Genomic DNA, 18,581 nt, shown 5'->3' on the forward strand with positions numbered 1-18,581 from the left:
CGCCCACATATGGATCTCAGGGCTCTCGCTTTTTGTAAAAATAGCTCACTGGGCCTTGTGAACTCTGCAATATACTCGCCCCCCAGGACAGTTTAGAAGCCCAGGTTTTAAAGATAAATTGACATGAATATTTCTTTCTGATGTATTAATGCAGGAAGCAATCACAACTAGCATAATGGTCAAATTAAGTAACATTCACACACTCAAAAAAAAACTTTCTGAAAAGCACCGGAGAAGGCTAAATTAAAATCTGTCTATTCTCATGTGAACTCAAGTTTCTAAATGATTGAAAACAATTATATGAATTTCAGCAAAAATCACTTGTTGCCGTTTTATCAGGGGAGACCCCTGATCTAATATCTCATCATCATTGATCGCAATGTGATGTCTGGCATTTACTGTAACATGTACTCCTTATTATCAAAACCTTTTATTCTCTCTTTACCTGGTGAAGAGCGATACCAAAAGGGTGCTGTACTTTCGGGTTGTTCTGAATCAGAATGCGTCGTCCGTCACCGTCGAACCCAGCGTATTCCATTCTGTCCAGTTTACTATCCACCCAGTAAACCCGTCTAGCTTGGAAATCTAGCGTCAGTCCATTAGGCCATCCAATGTTAGTGTATACCAGTTTTAGAGGCTGAGAACCATCTAAACCTGCTTTGCCGATCATTGCATTGTCTCCCCAGTCAGTCCAGTACAGGTACCTGAGCAATAAGAGTAAAAAAGAGACAGTACAGTTTTAGGCACTGGACACTATTGGTCATTACTCAGAATAGTTGTTAGCATAAAAAAACTTAATTGTAACAAGTAATGGAGAGCTGTTGATAGTACAACAAATTGTGAGAAACATAGTAACATAGTTTTTTCATAGAGCCCAATTTCACAAAAATTTGCTTAGCATGAAATTTCTTCCTTGATAAAAACAGGATTACCAACAAAATTTCCATTTGTTGCATATTTCTTGTTACTGGTATTCAGCTGTTATTTGCTTATCCTAAAAATCACTTGGAAATTTGGTTGGTAGTCCTGTTATTATCAAGGAAGAAATTTCATGCTAAGCAAATTTTGTGCTGAGCAGCTCTATGAAATTGGGCCCAGGTCAGCACTCGTACTCAACAAAATTGTCCCTCTTCTTTTCCAGGTTGAAATATCAAACCTGCACAAATTGTTTTTAAAGTTCAAGAATGTTTCCAAACTGATAAAACATACCCCTCTTTTGGGTCCACTGCGAGATCTCGTGGCTTGTCCAAATTCTTCAGGATTTTCGTTGATGGGAACTGGCCATTGTTACTGACAACATCAATGGACGCAGGTTGTTCTGTGTTCACCCAGTAGAGGTTTTTACTGACCCAGTCATATGCTAGCCCCTCGGAGGTGTTGGCTATTCCAGAAATCACGGTCCGGTCCGTTGCTAAAAGTGTCTGACCAACATTTCCTCCACTAGTGAAATACCTAAAAGAAGCAATGAGAAACAAAAATGGTTTAAAAGTTGGAATGGGTTCTTTGCCTGGTAGCACAGTCCATACCAGTCATACTCAGTTCCACTCTAATAACCAGATCATATGTAGCAACCCATTTTAACCTTTCCCATCCCCCTTAAACCTTCTCCTGTCAGCATCAGTCCAACTTAACTAATCTAAGTTTAACAACAAACTTCAATATGTGGCGTAAATGGCCAAGTGGTCTAGTTCAACGGACCTAAGCTGCTTTGGTTCGAATCTCGGTCATGACACTTGAGCAAGGCATTTGACCATAATTGCTTCTTAAAAAGTTGGGAAGATAGTGCACTCTGCTCTACCAACCAGGCTCCTAGTGGATGATACACAAACCTACATCCTTAAAGACTGTAAAGGGTAAACCCTGGTTAGCCCCAGTAGTATAGGTGGCAACGTGTGAGTTGGGCGATATTTAATTAAAAATTGTTTTAACAAGAAAACTCATCACATTCAAATTTAATCTACTGCTTTGCCAGTCCAGCCCGTTTAAACCTAATTAAACCCAAATCTACTCCATAAAAAAAGTTTCTTCTATCTATTAACCCTATTTTTATTATTATTATTATTATTATTATTACTCATCAAAGATTTCTGTTTTGTTGCGTTGTTTATTTTGTGACATTAATTATCCACACCTACATAATAATATAATTTAAATTAACCTGTATTTGAATTGTCTTCGTAACTGCCATCATTAAATAGATGTTTATTGACGTGAATTGTAGCCCAGCCCATATAAACCCATTTTACCATGGTAAAGTAAAGAGAATCCAGATTTCTCACTGTACCTGTCGATTGTATCAAGCGCAATATCACCAACAAACATTGCATCTTCCCCACCATAGGTTATACCAACGACGTCATTCCACCGACCCTGCACATCGTCAAATTGTAACCTCGATGTATCAACCTCCAGAACCTTCAACTGAGCAGCTACCAACAACTAATCATCAAGAAGAAATTTAGAGAGACTTATTATAGAGGTCAGGCATGATATTCTTCCTACTTAAAGACACTGGACACCTTTAGTAATTGTCAAAGACCAATCTTCTCACTAGGTATATCTCAACATTATGCACAAAATAACAAACCTGTGAAAATTTGAACTCAATTGGTCATCAAAGTTGCAAGATAATAATGTAAGAAAAAACACCCTTGTCACACGAAGTTGTGCTTTCAGATGCTTGATTTGGGGACCTCAAAATCTAATCATAAGGTCTCGAAATCAAATTCAAATATTTTAGTGGAAAATAACTTCTTTCTCGAAAACTGCGTTACTCCAGAGGGAGCCGTTTCTCACAATGTTTGATACTAACAACAGTTCTCCCTTGCTTGTTACCAAGTAAGTTTTTATGCTAACAATTTTTTTGAGTAATTACCAATAGTGTCCAGTGCCTTTAAGTCTGATTTCTGAATTTTGGACCCTCAGCAAATAGCAAAATTGCGAAGAAGAACAGGAGAACACATTGAAAAAGAAGTTGGAAGTCGAGGAGTAACACGGCTAAAAAGGATGTTTGGGGAAGATTGAATATGGGATTGGGTAGATGATTGGTTGGTTAAAATATGGAAACATTTTTTGGGGTTGTACAAAGAAGAATTGCCTAGAGCAGGAATTGAACCAGCAACCTGAGGATTAAAATTCCAGCGCCCTACAAACTGATCAGTGGAGCCATAGCCCTAAATGTTGGCGGTCTTCCTGATTTGTCAATGTATCTTTGTTCAGGGGTGCCAGTCGAAAGCCATATAACCGTTAACTGCCGTGTAGCCAGGGATCACATAAATATTGTATGCTACAACATGGGAGTGGCAGCCAGGGGATCACCTTAAGGGGGATGTAACTTTTTATTTCAGATATCAAACAATGTACAACAAGGGAAACTGACTGTGCAAATTTTTAAATGATTTGGGGTTGTACAAAGAATTACCCCATGTTTCAAAACCCTTGTGGTTTATTATTTCAAAAACATGGAAGACCGGCAATTACCTTGGGTGGTGTTGGGAATGCGTGTCGACATGTTCGATTGTCTGGTAGAAGAACGTAATTATCAGGGCAAATACACTGTAGTCCTGCCAGCAAGCTGAGACATTGTACCCCAGGGCATGGGTCAGGTTGTGTTGTACCACACCAATCTGGAACATTCTCTGTAGGGGAGACAGATATTGGTCATTGGGTTGAGTTTGGTAGGTTATAAGACAATGTAGGGGGAAACTTAAAGAAAACTTTGTATCACAAGTTGCTTTAATAGTTTGGATAGAAAATGGCTGCTAATTGATCTGAGCAAACTGAAGAGTGCTTTCTATTCTTTTTACAAACTTTATAAGCTCCTTATTGTGTTTTTTCTACTAGTTGCTAGCTACCAATAACTGAACAACATTTTTGAAGAAACATACAAGTATGCTCTGAATTTTTTTTATAGTGTTTATTTGGTTTGTATTTCCCCATTTCAAGTTGTGTACTAATTCATTCTTGAGTTCCTATGTATTGCTTCACATGTCAAGGAATCAAATTTGTGCACTTTAACAGGTCCCAATTTTTGAATGAGACTTGTAATATCTATATGATGGTTGAAGTTTCTTTAAAAGGAAGATATTCTTTGGGAACCACTCCTCGGTAATCGGTTTTTATATTGCACTTTTCTCACTAAAAGTGTCTCAAAGCGCTTCAAACATTATTACCACTATTCACTGGGCCATTGAAATCATTTCTAAACCATCTCAGCTCCCTTGGAGTATACAGCGTGCGAAACAACTATGCGCTACAAGCCAAATCAAAGAACCATTTCTCCCCCTTACAGTTACCCATTTACTCTTGGGTGGAGAGTAATTACAGTTAAGTGTCACGACCGGGATTCGAACCCACACTCTGCTGAACAGAAACAACATAACTTGAGTTTGGTGCTCTAATCCGCTCGGCCACGACACCCCTATTTCTACAGTGAAAGTTTTATCCTAACGTACCACACACAATTTCATCGTCATACTCAGGACAGTCCCCTGGAATGCCGTCACACTGCTGCGATTTAGGTATGCAGCGGCCATTATTACACTGGTAACCCCAATCACCACAGCCACCATCACAGTTATCTTCATCTGACCCATCGTCACAATCCTGGTGCCCGTCACACGCTTGATTCAGTAAAATGCATTCCCCGCTAGTTTGGCACTGGAACTGTCTACGATGGCATTCTCTTCGAGGCTAGAGCGAAACAAAATTGAGCAATAGGGAATTTAGTATCAACAATGATAAAAATTAATGATGTTGGAACAATTAAGAGCAGAGCTTGTGTATCTTTATGCGTTAGACAAGGCTGATTTTTTATTGACATTCCAATAACAAGTGTATAAATACAATCAATAGCCTCTTTCACACAACTTTATTCCATGGGGGTGCAACCCAGGGAATAAAGGCCGGCCTCTTCATACTATGATCGCTTTATACCCCTGGTCTGCCCCGGCAAATGGGCATAACCCGGGTAAAAGCCATACATGCTCGGGACCAGAGGTATGCTGTAAAACCCAGCGGTATTCTTGAAACCACTTCTGACACCATGTTCTAAAGACTGCAGGACTTCAGTAGTAGCATTTACTGAAAGTGGTTTATTCACAGCCCATGACATCATCATACAGCAAGGCTACGGTGGCCTATTAATGCCACTCCATAACAGCTGGAATCCCTTGGAATACATTTTTAGTGACCTAAGCGGGGACGGTGTAAAAGTGCACAGGGGCTGCATTAACCGGGGATAAAAGATAGAGTTTGAAAAGGGCTCAATCACGGAATTGACTAAGTACCTGTTTAAAAATAAATTGATTGGAATTTATTTTTTTCTAGGAAAGTCTCCATTCAATATTCTAACCTGGCAACTGACACCGTCTGGTAGCAAAGGACTTCCATTCTGGCAAACACAGATGGAGTTATTGCTTCCAGTCAGCCGAATATTGTCTCCGGGACAGAAGCATCTAAACCCAGCAGGATCAACTGATCTTGGTACGCCGAGGCAGAAATGGGAGCAGATGTTTCCGGCTTCTTCACAGGCATTTGGCGCTAAAAGGAAAAATGTGAATGGTAAGTTTTGAATTTGGCTGGAGTCAGAGATATTTGACTTCAGCTAAATTCAAAGAATTTCAGAACTTCCAATAATAAGTGGTTAAGCAAGTAGATGGGTTGCGATACGCATCATTGACTGCCATATTTGATGTATTTTACACGTGAAAAGTGCAAGCGTGTACGTGCTGCTCTAGACTCTCGTGCACTTTTCACGTGTAAAAAACATCAAATATGGCCGTCAATGATGGTCATTACAACCCATTTATAAGCTTGAACATTTAAGCAGAGCCATCAAGTTGGCAATTTGTAAAATTTTGTGTTGAACGCAAGTTAAGCCCTCATTATTTTTTTTCAAACTATACTTTTTGTCTATTTTCATTTTGGTCCCTGATTTCTCTTCAAATTTTCTGTGTCTATGGAGTACCATTAATTGTGGCTATCACACCAAGATTTAAGTAACGAACCACTCTGACGAAACAATAAAACACATTACTTACCCTTTAGCATACTCATCAAAATGACAAGTCTATACGCCTCTCTTTATATTTATGCAAGAGGTACGTCACAGTTCTAACCCAAAACGAGGCTATAGACGCAGCCACTGCAAGTGGTGGTGGACATGGGCCCCATAGCCTCATTTTTGGGGAAGAATTATGACGTCATGTATGAATATTAAGAGAGGCGTGTTACCACAAAAATAATCAAATAAACACAAAGTGATCAAAATGTAAACGTACTGTAAGTTTGGTTGGTAAATTTATGCAAATGTTATGCAAAGTTTTTTTTTACTTACAGACTTTTTGGAATTTTCTAAGCCAACACTACTCAAAACAGATTTACAGCAAACTTCACCCGAGAACAGTATTACCCCATTATGCATAGTTTTAACTCCTGAATAACTTACCATTTGTTTCATCTGGAATTGCAACAGCTAGCCCCATTGGTCTTAACAGGTTTTTGATGACCACGTCTATCCTACTCCCAGTAAATTTGTTTGCTGAAAACAGGGAGGTTTTGCTTATATCGGTCCAGTAAACGGTGTCCTGTAATTGTTAGAAAAAAAGAATATAATAGATGTTAAATTTGCATCGGGGATAAAGAATATTAATTTTGGTTTTTACCCATACACCGATGTGTGTTAGCACTGTATACTCAGTACTTTCCCGAGTCCTGTGAAAAAATATCACAGGCATGTTACTCGGGGTGGGATTCGAAACCACGACCCTTGCAACTCTAGAATTGCCTGTGATATTTTTTCACAGGACTCGGGAAAGTACTGAGTATACAGTGCTAACACACATCGGTGTATGGGTAAAAACCAAAATTAATAGAAAAAAAGAAGGAAAAAAAAGGAAGTTTCTATGTTAAGCTCTGTTTAATGCCCTTTCAAATGTGAAAGAAATATTTTCTATACTTTCTTTTCAAAGAGAAGTTCTTTGTGGCAGCTCAAAATACCATTACTGTAAAATTTTGCTTGTGAGGAAGAAACTTTAAATAAATAGTAAATTTGCGGGTACAACCATGTGTAAATCTGTTTTGTGTGAGTGTTTGCTCTGAGAAGAGCCGGTTTGGTCTTGAGGTTTCGAACAGTATACTCTGCTCGTCTTCAGGAGAAGAAGTTGTGTATGTTGTTACATTTCTCTTTTTTCAATCCCGCTTGAGTTAAATTTATCTGTGTGTTCAACCCGAATCATTCAAAGGTGCATATCACGCTCTAGTCAATGTTTCTTTGTTCATCCCAAATCAGTTAAAAGGTTCAAATCCTGCTTTTTCATTGGTTCATTGGTGTAAAGCCCGGTTCATACTTCTTGCGAATGCGAATGCGATACGAATGTTGACGTCAAAAATTTGCAACGCATAATTCGCAGCAGTTCAACTCTGTTCAAATCACTTGCGAATATCGTTGCGAAAGGAGGGTTGTGACGTCAAATTAGCTTTGCATTCGCATTTGCAGGAAGTATGAACCGGGCTTCAGTGTATAATTATTAATTTTTGTGATTTCGTTAACCACTGAAATTATACCACCAATCATTTTAATTAGCTGCCAACTATCTTTATTATTCATTAGACGTTTTTTTATGATATTTGTAAAGAAAACGTGCTTGGTAAACAGCGATCCCGGACGGTCGTCTTGACATTTCCGTCATGAGGACTCGACGTTCGCTTCCATCTGACTTGGACGTCTCAATGGTCTGGGATCCAGCGTCCACCCAGTATATACTTTCCAGAGAGGCATCATATGTGAGGCTGGTTGGCCTTTGAAGGTCAGTTGATACAATCTCTGTCATATTACTGCCATCGAGTCCTGCTCTTTTGATTTTAGGGTAATCCACTCGAGCGCCGTATTCAGTCCAGAACAAGTACCTGTAGAAAAAACAGGGATGGGAATTTTCAGACTTTTCTCTATATTCAGATATTTAAAGTCAGCCGAACAAAGAAAATCAGCTGTAGTTTTGTCCACGTTTTAAGAAAGCTAGCTCAATGGTCTACTTCTCTAGTGCTGAGGACACTGTTTTTAAAAAGCTCTGTGAAATTTAAACCCCAGGGGTTACCAAATTCTTATATAGCGCATTTCACAATAAACCGTATCAATGCGCTTTACATAAGTCTCCTGGTCATTAGGCCAATAACATCCCTCTAATCTTTCTCAGCTCCCTGTAGGGGTGGCGCTCACCAAGGCTTTTTCATTCACAATATCAACCTCTACCCTCGCAGGTACCCACTTACACCCCCGGGTAAAGTATCTGGCGCAAGCTAGGACACAAGTGTCACGACCGGGATTTGAACCCACACTCCGACGACTTAGCATCAGAACTTGAATTTGATGCTCTTAACCACTCGGCCACGACACTCATATACGTGTAGTTTCAAACTTTCTGGTCGGCAATGACTCTCACCCCTGAGAAAGGCAGATTGAGATTCAAATTCAATGGTACACACTTCGTATTACATTGACCAAAGATGCCAGAATATGGCTTTGAGCCATTATACACTTTCGGAACAGAAAAACAAATAAAAGTTCAAAGATTTACAAATAACTTACAGGGTTTACAGAAGGTAATGGTGAAAGACTTCTCTTGAAATATTATTCCATGAAATGCTTTACTTTTTGAGAAAACATTAAAACAATTATCAATTCTCGTTATATCGAGAATTACGAATTTATTTAAAACACATGTCATGACACGGCGAAACGTGCAGAAACAAGGGAGGGTTTTCCCGTTATTTTCTCCCGACTCCGATGACCGATTGAGCCTAAATTTTCACAGGTTTGTTATTTTATATATAAGTTGTGATACACGAAGTATGGGCCTTAAGACAATACTTTTTACCGAAAGTGTCCAATGGGTTTAAGTGTCAAAGACCAGTACTCTCACAGCAAATCTGTATAAATTTGGGCTCAATTGCAAGAGAATAATGAAAGAAGGGAAAACACTCTTGTTGCACTAATTCGTGTGCTTTCAGACCCTAAATAAAAAGATTCAGGCCTGAAATTACCTCCTTCTCAAAAACTATACTTCAGAGGGAGCTGTTTCTCACAATGATTTACACTATCAACAGTGTCATGGCTCGGCAGTGTCATGGCGGAGCGGTTAAGAGCACCGGATTCAAGCACTGGTGTTTGATCAGCAGGGTGTGGGTTCGGATCCCGGTCGTGACACTTGCCACATCCGTGACACTTGTGTCCTTAAGCAAGACACTTAACCATTGCTTCGTCCTTCGGATGGGACGTAAAGCCGTTGGACCCATGTGTTGTGTAACGCATGTTAAAGAACCCAGTGCACTTTTCGAAAAGAGAAGGGGTTCGCCCCGGTGTTCCTGGCTGTGGCTGCTGTATGCGCCGTAGCACCTTGTAAACCATTATAAGGTGCTAAATAATTGGGTCTCAAAATTCATCATTGCAATTACCTATCTTTCTGACAGTTTGTATTATACTCAGCGCCTTGAGTACCTTGTTTGGTAGATACGTGCGCTATATAAGACTTCGATATTATTATACATAAAATAGGGGAGGTATAGTGCTTTCTGCTCTACCGGCTAGGCTTCGAATTGAAGATACCCAAGCCTACATTCATATGGACTGTGAGAGGGGTAACCCTGTTTCAGCCCTAGGAGTAGGTGGCAATGGCCTCTGGAAAAAATAATAATTGTAGCCCACACCTTGAAGGTGCCTTCAGGCCTTGTGTGTCTGGCGACTTGCATAAAAATAAAAATAAAAATAAACAAAAAATCATCATTAACAAGTAAGTTTTTATTAAAACATTTTTTTCGAGTAATGACCAATAGTGTCCACTTTAAATGGAAGGTGTACCTTTGGTAATTACTCCATAAAATAATGACTATGAAAACAGCTGTTGATAATATGTAACATTTTGAGAAACAATTCACTTCAAAGGAACGGCGCTCTACCAACTGAGCTATCTAGCCCTATATTGGCGGTGTCCCTATTTTGTCAATATCTTTGTTCGGGGGTGCCAGTCAGAAGCCATACAACCGTTAACTGCCGTGTAGCCAGGGATCACACCCAAATTACGATACAACCTGGGAAGCGGCAGCTAGGGGATCACCTTAAGGGGATGCAACTTTTTGTTACAGATATCAATATAAACCACAAGGGAAACTGACTGGGTAAATTTGTAAATGATTTTTGGGGTTGAACAAAGAATTGACTAGAGTGGGATTCGAACCAACGACCTCCGGATTAACGTGCCGGCGCTCTACCAACTGAGCTATCTAGCCCTATATTGGCGGTGTCCCTATTTTGTCAATATCTTTGTTCGGGGTGCCAGTCAGAAGCCATACAACCGTTAACTGCCGTGTAGCAAGGGATCACACCCAAATTACGATACAACCATATAAAAACCACAAATCGCAAGGGCCAAATTGCCTGTGACTGTACATAAAAATATAACATTTAGAAAAAATTATCAAAACACCATAAAAACAATTTTTTTTTAATTTAAAATGTTAATAAAATAAAATAAGGATATGTTAATAAAATAAGGTTTCATGATTATTAACCCACATTTTCGTTTTTTTTGTAAAGTAAAAAAAAATGCAACTTGCCCATTTTGGGGATCCACAGCAATACTTCTCGGTGTACCAATTCCATCTTGTCTTGTAAGAAGTGTCGCGGTGTAGCTACCATTCCAGGTTGATATACCAATGATGTTCTTTCGAGCGTCCCCCCAGTACAGATAACGATGAATTGAGTCAAACGCTATACCGAAAACTGCCCCATTGTGGGCCTTGATGGTTATAGTGTTGCCTTCTGTGTTACTGATAAACTGCACTCTGAAATCAAGTGTAATGATGATGGTCAGGTTGACTATAAGCATTATCTTTAGTAATAATAGTAATAATGGAATTTGATATATAGCGCCCATCCATGTAAACATGCTCCTGGGCGCTGAATAATTAAAGGACAACCTATTAAACCTAAGTCCATACAGTTATAATACCCAAAAATGTAATCTTTCCCTGCCTTTCACCTCTGAGGACCAAGGTTCGAATCCCGAGCCTGTATCTTGCACGTAAAGGAACATTACAGAATTGTTGTTTTGCTAACAAAACAGTTGCTGGCAGTGTAAGCACTTCATGTTATCCACCATATACATAAACTGACAAACCTGTAGAAGTTTGAGATCGATCAGCCATCTGGGTCACGAGAGAATAGTGAAAAACTGATTACAAATTTTGCATTGCATCGATGCCGATATATAAATGAATAAAAACGCTCACTGAGCGATAAACTCCAAACACGAAGTTAGATTATTTATTTCTCATCAAATATGGCATTTGAGACAGAAATATTTCAAGGGATGTTTTCAACTATCATCATCATTAGACCGTGTAAATTTTATGTAAATCTGTGACCTTCACGGTTTTTGTTTCTTACCAATTCTGTAACATTCCTTCAAATTATGTTTTAGTCTCTACAAGGTCTTGTTGATTTTCCTCCATCTGGGGATTCCCGCCACAATTCTTTTTCAGTATCTTTTCAACACATTTCCCCAGAGTGCTGTTGGGGCAGTACTTAGTTTTGCTTGTTTATTATTTGAAAGATATATTTACAAACACATGACAATTTAGTTAGAATCATCTGAGATTGCTTTAAAGGATTTGGGTATTTTTTGTAACACAGAACACAATGTCCACAGATTTACATTAAACTTACACCGTTTGAAGATAATGATAGAAGAAAGCGTACCTTAAAATATTAGTTGCTGAGGTGCTGTATTTATTTTTAGAAATGAGTAAAACAATGTCATGAAAATACAAATTTTTTTCATGCTAAAATAATTTTCGTCTCATGATCACCGAGACGAAAATTTTTTCCATGGCATTGTCTTACTCATTTGTCAAAAACTACAGCACCTCAGCAAGTAACATTTTTAGGGAAGCTTTCTACTATCATAATCTTCAAACTGTGTAAGTTTAGTGTAAATCTGTGGACATTGTGTTTTTTGTCCTACAAAAAGTACATAGACCCTTTAATTCAATAAACAGAGCGAAGTTGAGTATATCCCAAGATGTTTAAGGTTATATGTGCATTTGCTTCAATGAGTGAAAGAAACAAAGTGAAGTTTTGACAGTTCCAAATATTGAAGAGTTGCATAGTCTTATAATACACAAAAAATGTTGATGTGTTCATAACATAAGTAATACTAATAAATAGACTGTGAAAGTCTTGTGCGTATTCCAACAATTGGATCTATCAAACTACGCAAGTTTGTTTCCTGGACCAAAGCGGTCCAAAAAATGTTTGAATTTGCGCAAGACTTGCACGGTCTATAGCCAGAGGGATGATTGGGTATGTGTTGTACTCACAAATAATAAATAATAATAATCATAATAATAATAAATAATATGTATAAAGTGCCTTTTGCAAAAGTTACAAAGCGCTGTACAGAGTATCTCTGAATAAAGACAATAGTTAACAAACATAAAAAATGTAGCCCCACCCATGTGGCCAGCTCTCTGAATCCTTGAGTTGGCCACACACATGGGGCTAAAAAAAATGAAGTCCATCAAACGTATCCTCTCACCTCTTGATGATATTACTTCCAGTATCACTCAAGTATATTCCCTCGTTACCAGGCTGGTCATCGTAAGCCACCGCAGTAGCATGGATCAACCTCTGTACCCCTCCCCGAACTGACCCCAGAAGTGTATCAATAAAGAGGGCACGCTGCCCATCAGCCAGAAGGAGTGGGGGTGGGGTAGGAAAGCTGAAGAGGCATGTTGGCCCGGTGTGTTCTTCAACGAGGTAATAGTTATTAGGACAGATACAACGTACACCCTCTTTAGAATCGATGCATCCAATACCAGCAGGACATGGGCTGGGTGTGGACAAACACTCGTTTGTATCTAAAGGTGAACAAAATGGAATAGGTTATCAGAGCTAAGTAATAAGGATGGCATGGTTGGCTTGTGACCCTGGTTTGATGCTTGCATGGCTTAGCCCATATGCGAGTAGAGCTGTTCGTTTGTTATCTAGAGGCCCTCTTGGTCGCTTGGGGACAACTACTAATGAAGTTAAAAGTTTGAAACAATGGTCTTTCCATACATATTATGTATAGGGGGTTTGTTAGGTTAGTACTGGTACATAAGCTGTACAGCTTTTAAAAAGAAATAATTTTTTTTTTATTAAAAAAGCAAACTTTCAAAAAGTTTGGAAGGCCCTAAACCTTTCAGAGTAGTGAAGTTTTTTATTCCTACCATCACAACTGACTCCATCCTCCATAAGCCACCCCCCATCTTCACATAGACAGGTTTCTCCATCGGATGCAAGCGTTGTACCCGTTGGGCAGGCACATAAAAACCCCTGTTGGTTACTGAGGGATCTCAAGCATAGATGGGAACATGGATTACCAGCGCTTTCACAGAAATTAGTTAAATCTGTTTGACAAAGAAGAAGGAGACAAACAAGAAATGTATGTTCTAGGAACGAGTTCAAGCCAAATTGTCACACTCTGGAGTAAACTTCCAAATCACATCAAGGACACAACATCCATCAACACATTTAAGACACTTCTAAAAGCCCACTTGTTTAAGCAGGCCTACCATCAATTACTTATTTATTTCTTCTCTGCCTCGGCGTATTTGAGCAAACCTTTGATTGATTGATTGATTGATTGATTGATTGATTGATTGATTGACTGATTGATTGATTGATTGATTGATCTAAACACCTACTCCCACCATCTGTAAGAAAGTGGTTGGTCAGGGTGCCTTTGGGCTATAGCGGCCCCTGTTGAAGACTGAACTGTTCAGAGATTATTAATTTGTTTATTGTTATTCTCTATTTGTTCAGCGCCTTGATCTAGTGTCTAGGATATGTCGCTTTATAAGAACTTTGTATTATTAATATCTTCAGTGAAAGATTTAGAAAGTAAGCCATGAAATCATGAATTAAGTCGAGACTTACCCATAAAGCGATGGTCCATTGATGCCAAACCCATTGGATTGCCAAAGCCATCAGAGACGACTTCCATTCGCTCTCCATTGTACTTATTTGCCGTTAACACTGCACTAGTGTCCCAATCAGTCCAGTAGACATTTGCCTGTGAGAATAACAAGAAGGAAGTCCGATTGTTTAAAGTTTTCAGATAAAGGGGACTCTAAAAAGAACTGAAAAAGACTGAACTGGACGTGCAATGTGTGATGAATGCTAACAAACAGAACAAAAAATCAACTGGTAGTTAAAATTCATAATATACTTCCGTTGTCTGTTTGGCTAATAACCACAGACAGAGCTGCCACCTCTGCCTGATTCTGCAAAAAGTTCCCAAAAATAAATAAGCTTTCCATAATCTACTGAAAACATTTGAAAACCTCCCCGAGTGTGGAAACTCTTTCCCTGATTCTTAAAAATCTCGCTAATTGTTGGACGAAATCTCCCTGATTTCAAGATGCAGATGTTGGCATCTCTGCTTAGATATGACAGCTTCAGGGAGTATTTTGCTGTGATGTGACCTTATAAGTCTGAAAAAGTACCCTGGAATCTGTAACCTTTGGCTTACAGGTGATGTCAATCCTAGGAGTCTGATCACGCACCTGATGTACGACGATACCAAAAGGGTGTCCGATATCAGTATCCCGGATAACATGTCGATTATTCCCGTTGATATCTGACGACTCTAATCGTCTCAGCCTAGCATCAGCCCAGAAGATTCGTTGCTCATCATAGTCGAGAGCTATACCATTAGGCCATTCGATACCTTCAGTTACTATGGTAACCGCATCTTGACCATCGAGACCAGCTCGTCCAATGTGGGGTGTCGAACCCCAGTCTGTCCAAAACATGTACCTGGAGGTGTAACAAGTTTACAGTAAACTCCGGCTAAGACTTGCCGAGTGTATGTGCTGGAACATTAAAGTACAATTTTAAGATCCTGCTCATCAGTAGAAAATGTTGCATGCAGCAGTTACAGGGGGAACTTAAATGATAATGAGATCTCTTTGTAGCAGTAATGCTAGTAAGAACTCTAAATCTGTTTTTGGGTGCTAAATGCTAGTGAGAAATCTTTATTACAGCAATAACCTTGTTCTTCTAAATGCAAGTATAAGAACTCTTAATCTTGTTTACCAAATGCTGGTTCTTAGAACGTGTTGCAGCAATAACATTGTTTTTCTTATAGGATTTGTGGCATTGCATGGTGAGGTATCAATGTATCTTTGGTTTGCGGTAACACCATGTGTGTATCTACTTGCCAGGTAGAGTTCGTTCTTAGAGAACTGTCTTGCTTTATTCTACAACCGCGGAGTAGATGTTCGGGGGTTCGGGAGACTTCTCAGTTCTGAAAAGAACTGTCCTGCTTTTTAACTATTACCCGGGCGGATGGTATAGAAAATAGGCTTGGACTACTACTTTAGCTTATAGGATCGTAATTAACTGTTGTACCGCGGAGTCAGTTCTTAACTGGTAGTACATAAGAACTCTTTGTAGCTACAACCTCGTTCTTCTAAATGTTGTAAGAACTTTTTGCAGCAATAACCTTGTTTATCCAAGTATAAGTAGGAACCACATGTATTACAGAATAACCTCGTTTTTCTAAATGCTAGTAAGAACACTTTGCAGATAGCTCATAAGATGGAATGCAATTACCCTTCAAGTGGATCAACCACAATTCCTCGAGGTTCTTCTAGATTTTCATTGATAAGCGTCTTCTTGAAACTGCCGTCCCATCTAGCAACATTGATTGTATCGTCGCCTGTGTCAGTCCAGTACAGATTACCGTAGATGGAGTCAATTGCCAAGCCGTCTGATGTTAAAGTATCATTGATAATTACTTGCTGGGTGTCATCAGAGCCATCAGATAATCTAATCCTGTGCCACAAGTAAAAGATAAAATGATTTAGAAAACTGGACATGACCAGAAATACAGTCAAGATTTAAAACTGTGTATGGTGAGAAATACATGTAGTTTGCAATAACCCTACGTAATTATGTTGTTAAACAGCTTGACAGTGGTGGTTTCTCATGTGAACTTGTGATTTAACAACTCTGTTTTAATCAGTCACTCAGATGGAAACCTTCAATAGGTTATGAGCTTCCCAATAGAAAATGAAGCTGGGATTTCTGCTGGGATCCCACAGGGATAGAGAAATCCTGGCAATATCCCGGTTTATTACTTGCCGAGAATCCCTGTAAAATTGTCTATAGTGTTTGTAATTTTTTAATCTATTTAATGGAACTTTATCAAGGCTTTGAGACAATTTCTTAAGATCTTGGAAGTGTGTCTTTGCTGAGTCACATAATACAGACGTAACATAGTGAATATTGCGAAGAAAATAACTGGGCTAGGTTCTCTGTCAAATAAAAAAGGAAAGACACATAAATTTACCGGTAAATATTTCCAGCTGCAACATCGCTCACATAAGCAGCGTGCTCACTAGGGTCATATGTAATGGCCACGGCTGGTATCCCATCGGCAAAAAGCTCAACAGTCTGATTAAAACCATTCAGTTTTCTGATTGCGGTACGGTCTGCTAGAAGGAGCGTAGGTGGTAAAGGGTTGGAAAATACACAGGTCCGGTTGTCCAGGTCGACATTATATGACATAATATGGGGGCACTCGCAGATGTAGCCTGGGTCTCTGTTGGTGCAGATTATGCCTGGGCAAAGGCTGTCTGCGGATTGTGCACACTCATCAATATCTAGATCGGTTAAAAATCAGACATGAAGTATGAAATCATGATTTGTGTTCTTAGTCTTTGAAAAGTCACATTGAACTACCTATGAATTTAAACAAAAACAAAAAAAATGGAAAATGTGCACAAGGCTTTCATGTTTGGGTGTTATCTGGTTTGAATTTCAAACACACTCAAAATGGATGTAAGCCGCAAATGTACCAGGTATGCCTCTTAGTATAGTTATTGACCTTTACCATTATCTTTATAGATGGATTGCAAAAGGCATCATCGGCCACCATATTTTATAAATTTTGAGCGTGTGAACGAGCTACCATTGGCTGAGAGTCTAAACAGGGCGTGCACGCGTGCACTTTTCCCTCGTTAATACATTAAAGACGGCGGTCGATGACGCGTATTGCAACCCACCTCATGCTGTCATAATCCCTGACATTCCCTCCCTGACAGCCAAAAAATTTGCTCTGATAAAAAATCAGTACACCAAAAATGGGGCCAGACATTTTCTTTTTTCATTTTAGCCTGTGTTTGATTGCATTGAATTGAATGAGTTGATAAAAAAATGTACCATGATGAATTTTAAAATGAGCAAGAGAGGGCACATCGGTTTCCTATACTATTTATCTTGGAGGGATAAGACCCCAAAGCTGTCTATAAGTATTGTGTTGGTTTACTCATAATTTGTTTTCCCAGCTGGTAGACATATTGTAAACTTGTATGTGGCCAGCCTCAAGTGGTGACCCTCCGCCCTTAATTAAGTGACTGTGATGTGCTGTGCTTTGTGTAAACCAGTATTTATTGCGTTTTGTATATCATGGGGGAATTATAATCAGAACTTAGGATTTTTTCATATTTTTGGGGTCATCATGATGCTACCGCTTGTGTATTCTGGTGAATGCTTATCCTGTTTAAGTAGAGGACCGACCTCCTTTCCTTGTCTCTACATTTCTATAAACAAACCTTCACATCCATTCTCAGTGATCTGATACTCTGCTCCACATTTGCAGTAGTAACCCTTGGGGACGTCAATGCACTGTCTGCTTCCACAACCTCCATTGTCATCACTACATGCCTCTTTAATAAAATAGACCCCAAAAAAGAAATGATTATACCAAGTTTGCCATATCTTATATTTCTGCATCGGCTGTTTTGTGAAAGTGAAGTATTATTGAAGCTAAAGATTGGGCACTGTTGTTTCTGAATCCCCAGCTGTGGTTAAGACAAATAGTGTATTCTGCCATAATGGAAAAAAAAACCAATGGTCTACTTATTTACAACTTGTCTACATCTTGTGTACATCTTATCTTAATCTTGTCTGCATCTTGTGTACATTTTATCCTTATTTTTTCTACATCTTGTCCACATCTTTTCAACATAACTATTATCTGTATCTTACCTTCATCTAACCTTCATCTTACCTTCTTCTAACCTTCATCTTATCTCCAACTTGTCTTCATCTTTTCTACATATGATCTGTATCTCCTTATCTTTATCTTATCTACATATTGTCTACAACTTGTGTACGTCTTCGTGTACTCCAATACCTTTATCCTCATTCCTGTTCACCTTAAAATAAAATGTTATAAATTCTTATCATCTGCAGTCTTGACTTACGAATAGTGCACTCCGTTTCATCAACCCCGCCTTGACAGTCATCAATGCCATCGCAAAGCTGAGAGGTCAAGATGCAAGAAGAATTGTTTGGACACCGGAACCGATCTGGTGCTGGACAAACACCTGAGCAGTCTTTCTCATCGGAGTTTCCAAAGCAGTCTTGAACGCCGTTGCAGCGAACTGAAAATGGCTTGCAGGATCCATCATCACAGGTAAACTCATCATCAGAACATGTTTGGTCTGTAAATCATCAAGAGGGAGTAATGATT

General features: G+C 39.1%; 1 protein-coding gene across 1 annotated transcript in view; it reads right to left on the reverse strand.

The window, feature by feature from the left end:
- Positions 1-18,581, reverse strand: part of LOC117297864 (low-density lipoprotein receptor-related protein 1-like) — a 34,283-nt gene that overhangs the window by 2,781 nt on the left and 12,921 nt on the right. Inside the window, exons 12-28 of the mRNA XM_033781032.1 lie at positions 18,313-18,552; positions 17,659-17,772; positions 16,395-16,707; positions 15,656-15,877; positions 14,605-14,857; positions 13,976-14,111; positions 13,267-13,446; positions 12,594-12,915; positions 10,612-10,839; positions 7,647-7,908; positions 6,449-6,587; positions 5,354-5,541; positions 4,455-4,692; positions 3,481-3,638; positions 2,285-2,439; positions 1,210-1,452; positions 446-704 (exon numbers count right to left, since the gene is read on the reverse strand). Of these exons, the coding sequence (XP_033636923.1) occupies positions 446-704; positions 1,210-1,452; positions 2,285-2,439; positions 3,481-3,638; positions 4,455-4,692; positions 5,354-5,541; positions 6,449-6,587; positions 7,647-7,908; positions 10,612-10,839; positions 12,594-12,915; positions 13,267-13,446; positions 13,976-14,111; positions 14,605-14,857; positions 15,656-15,877; positions 16,395-16,707; positions 17,659-17,772; positions 18,313-18,552 (3,650 nt within the window). The remainder of the gene's footprint in view (positions 1-445; positions 705-1,209; positions 1,453-2,284; positions 2,440-3,480; positions 3,639-4,454; positions 4,693-5,353; positions 5,542-6,448; positions 6,588-7,646; positions 7,909-10,611; positions 10,840-12,593; positions 12,916-13,266; positions 13,447-13,975; positions 14,112-14,604; positions 14,858-15,655; positions 15,878-16,394; positions 16,708-17,658; positions 17,773-18,312; positions 18,553-18,581) is intronic.

Source organism: Asterias rubens, chromosome 12 (assembly GCF_902459465.1).
Source record: "Asterias rubens chromosome 12, eAstRub1.3, whole genome shotgun sequence".
Taxonomy (NCBI): Eukaryota; Metazoa; Echinodermata; class Asteroidea; order Forcipulatida; family Asteriidae; genus Asterias; species Asterias rubens.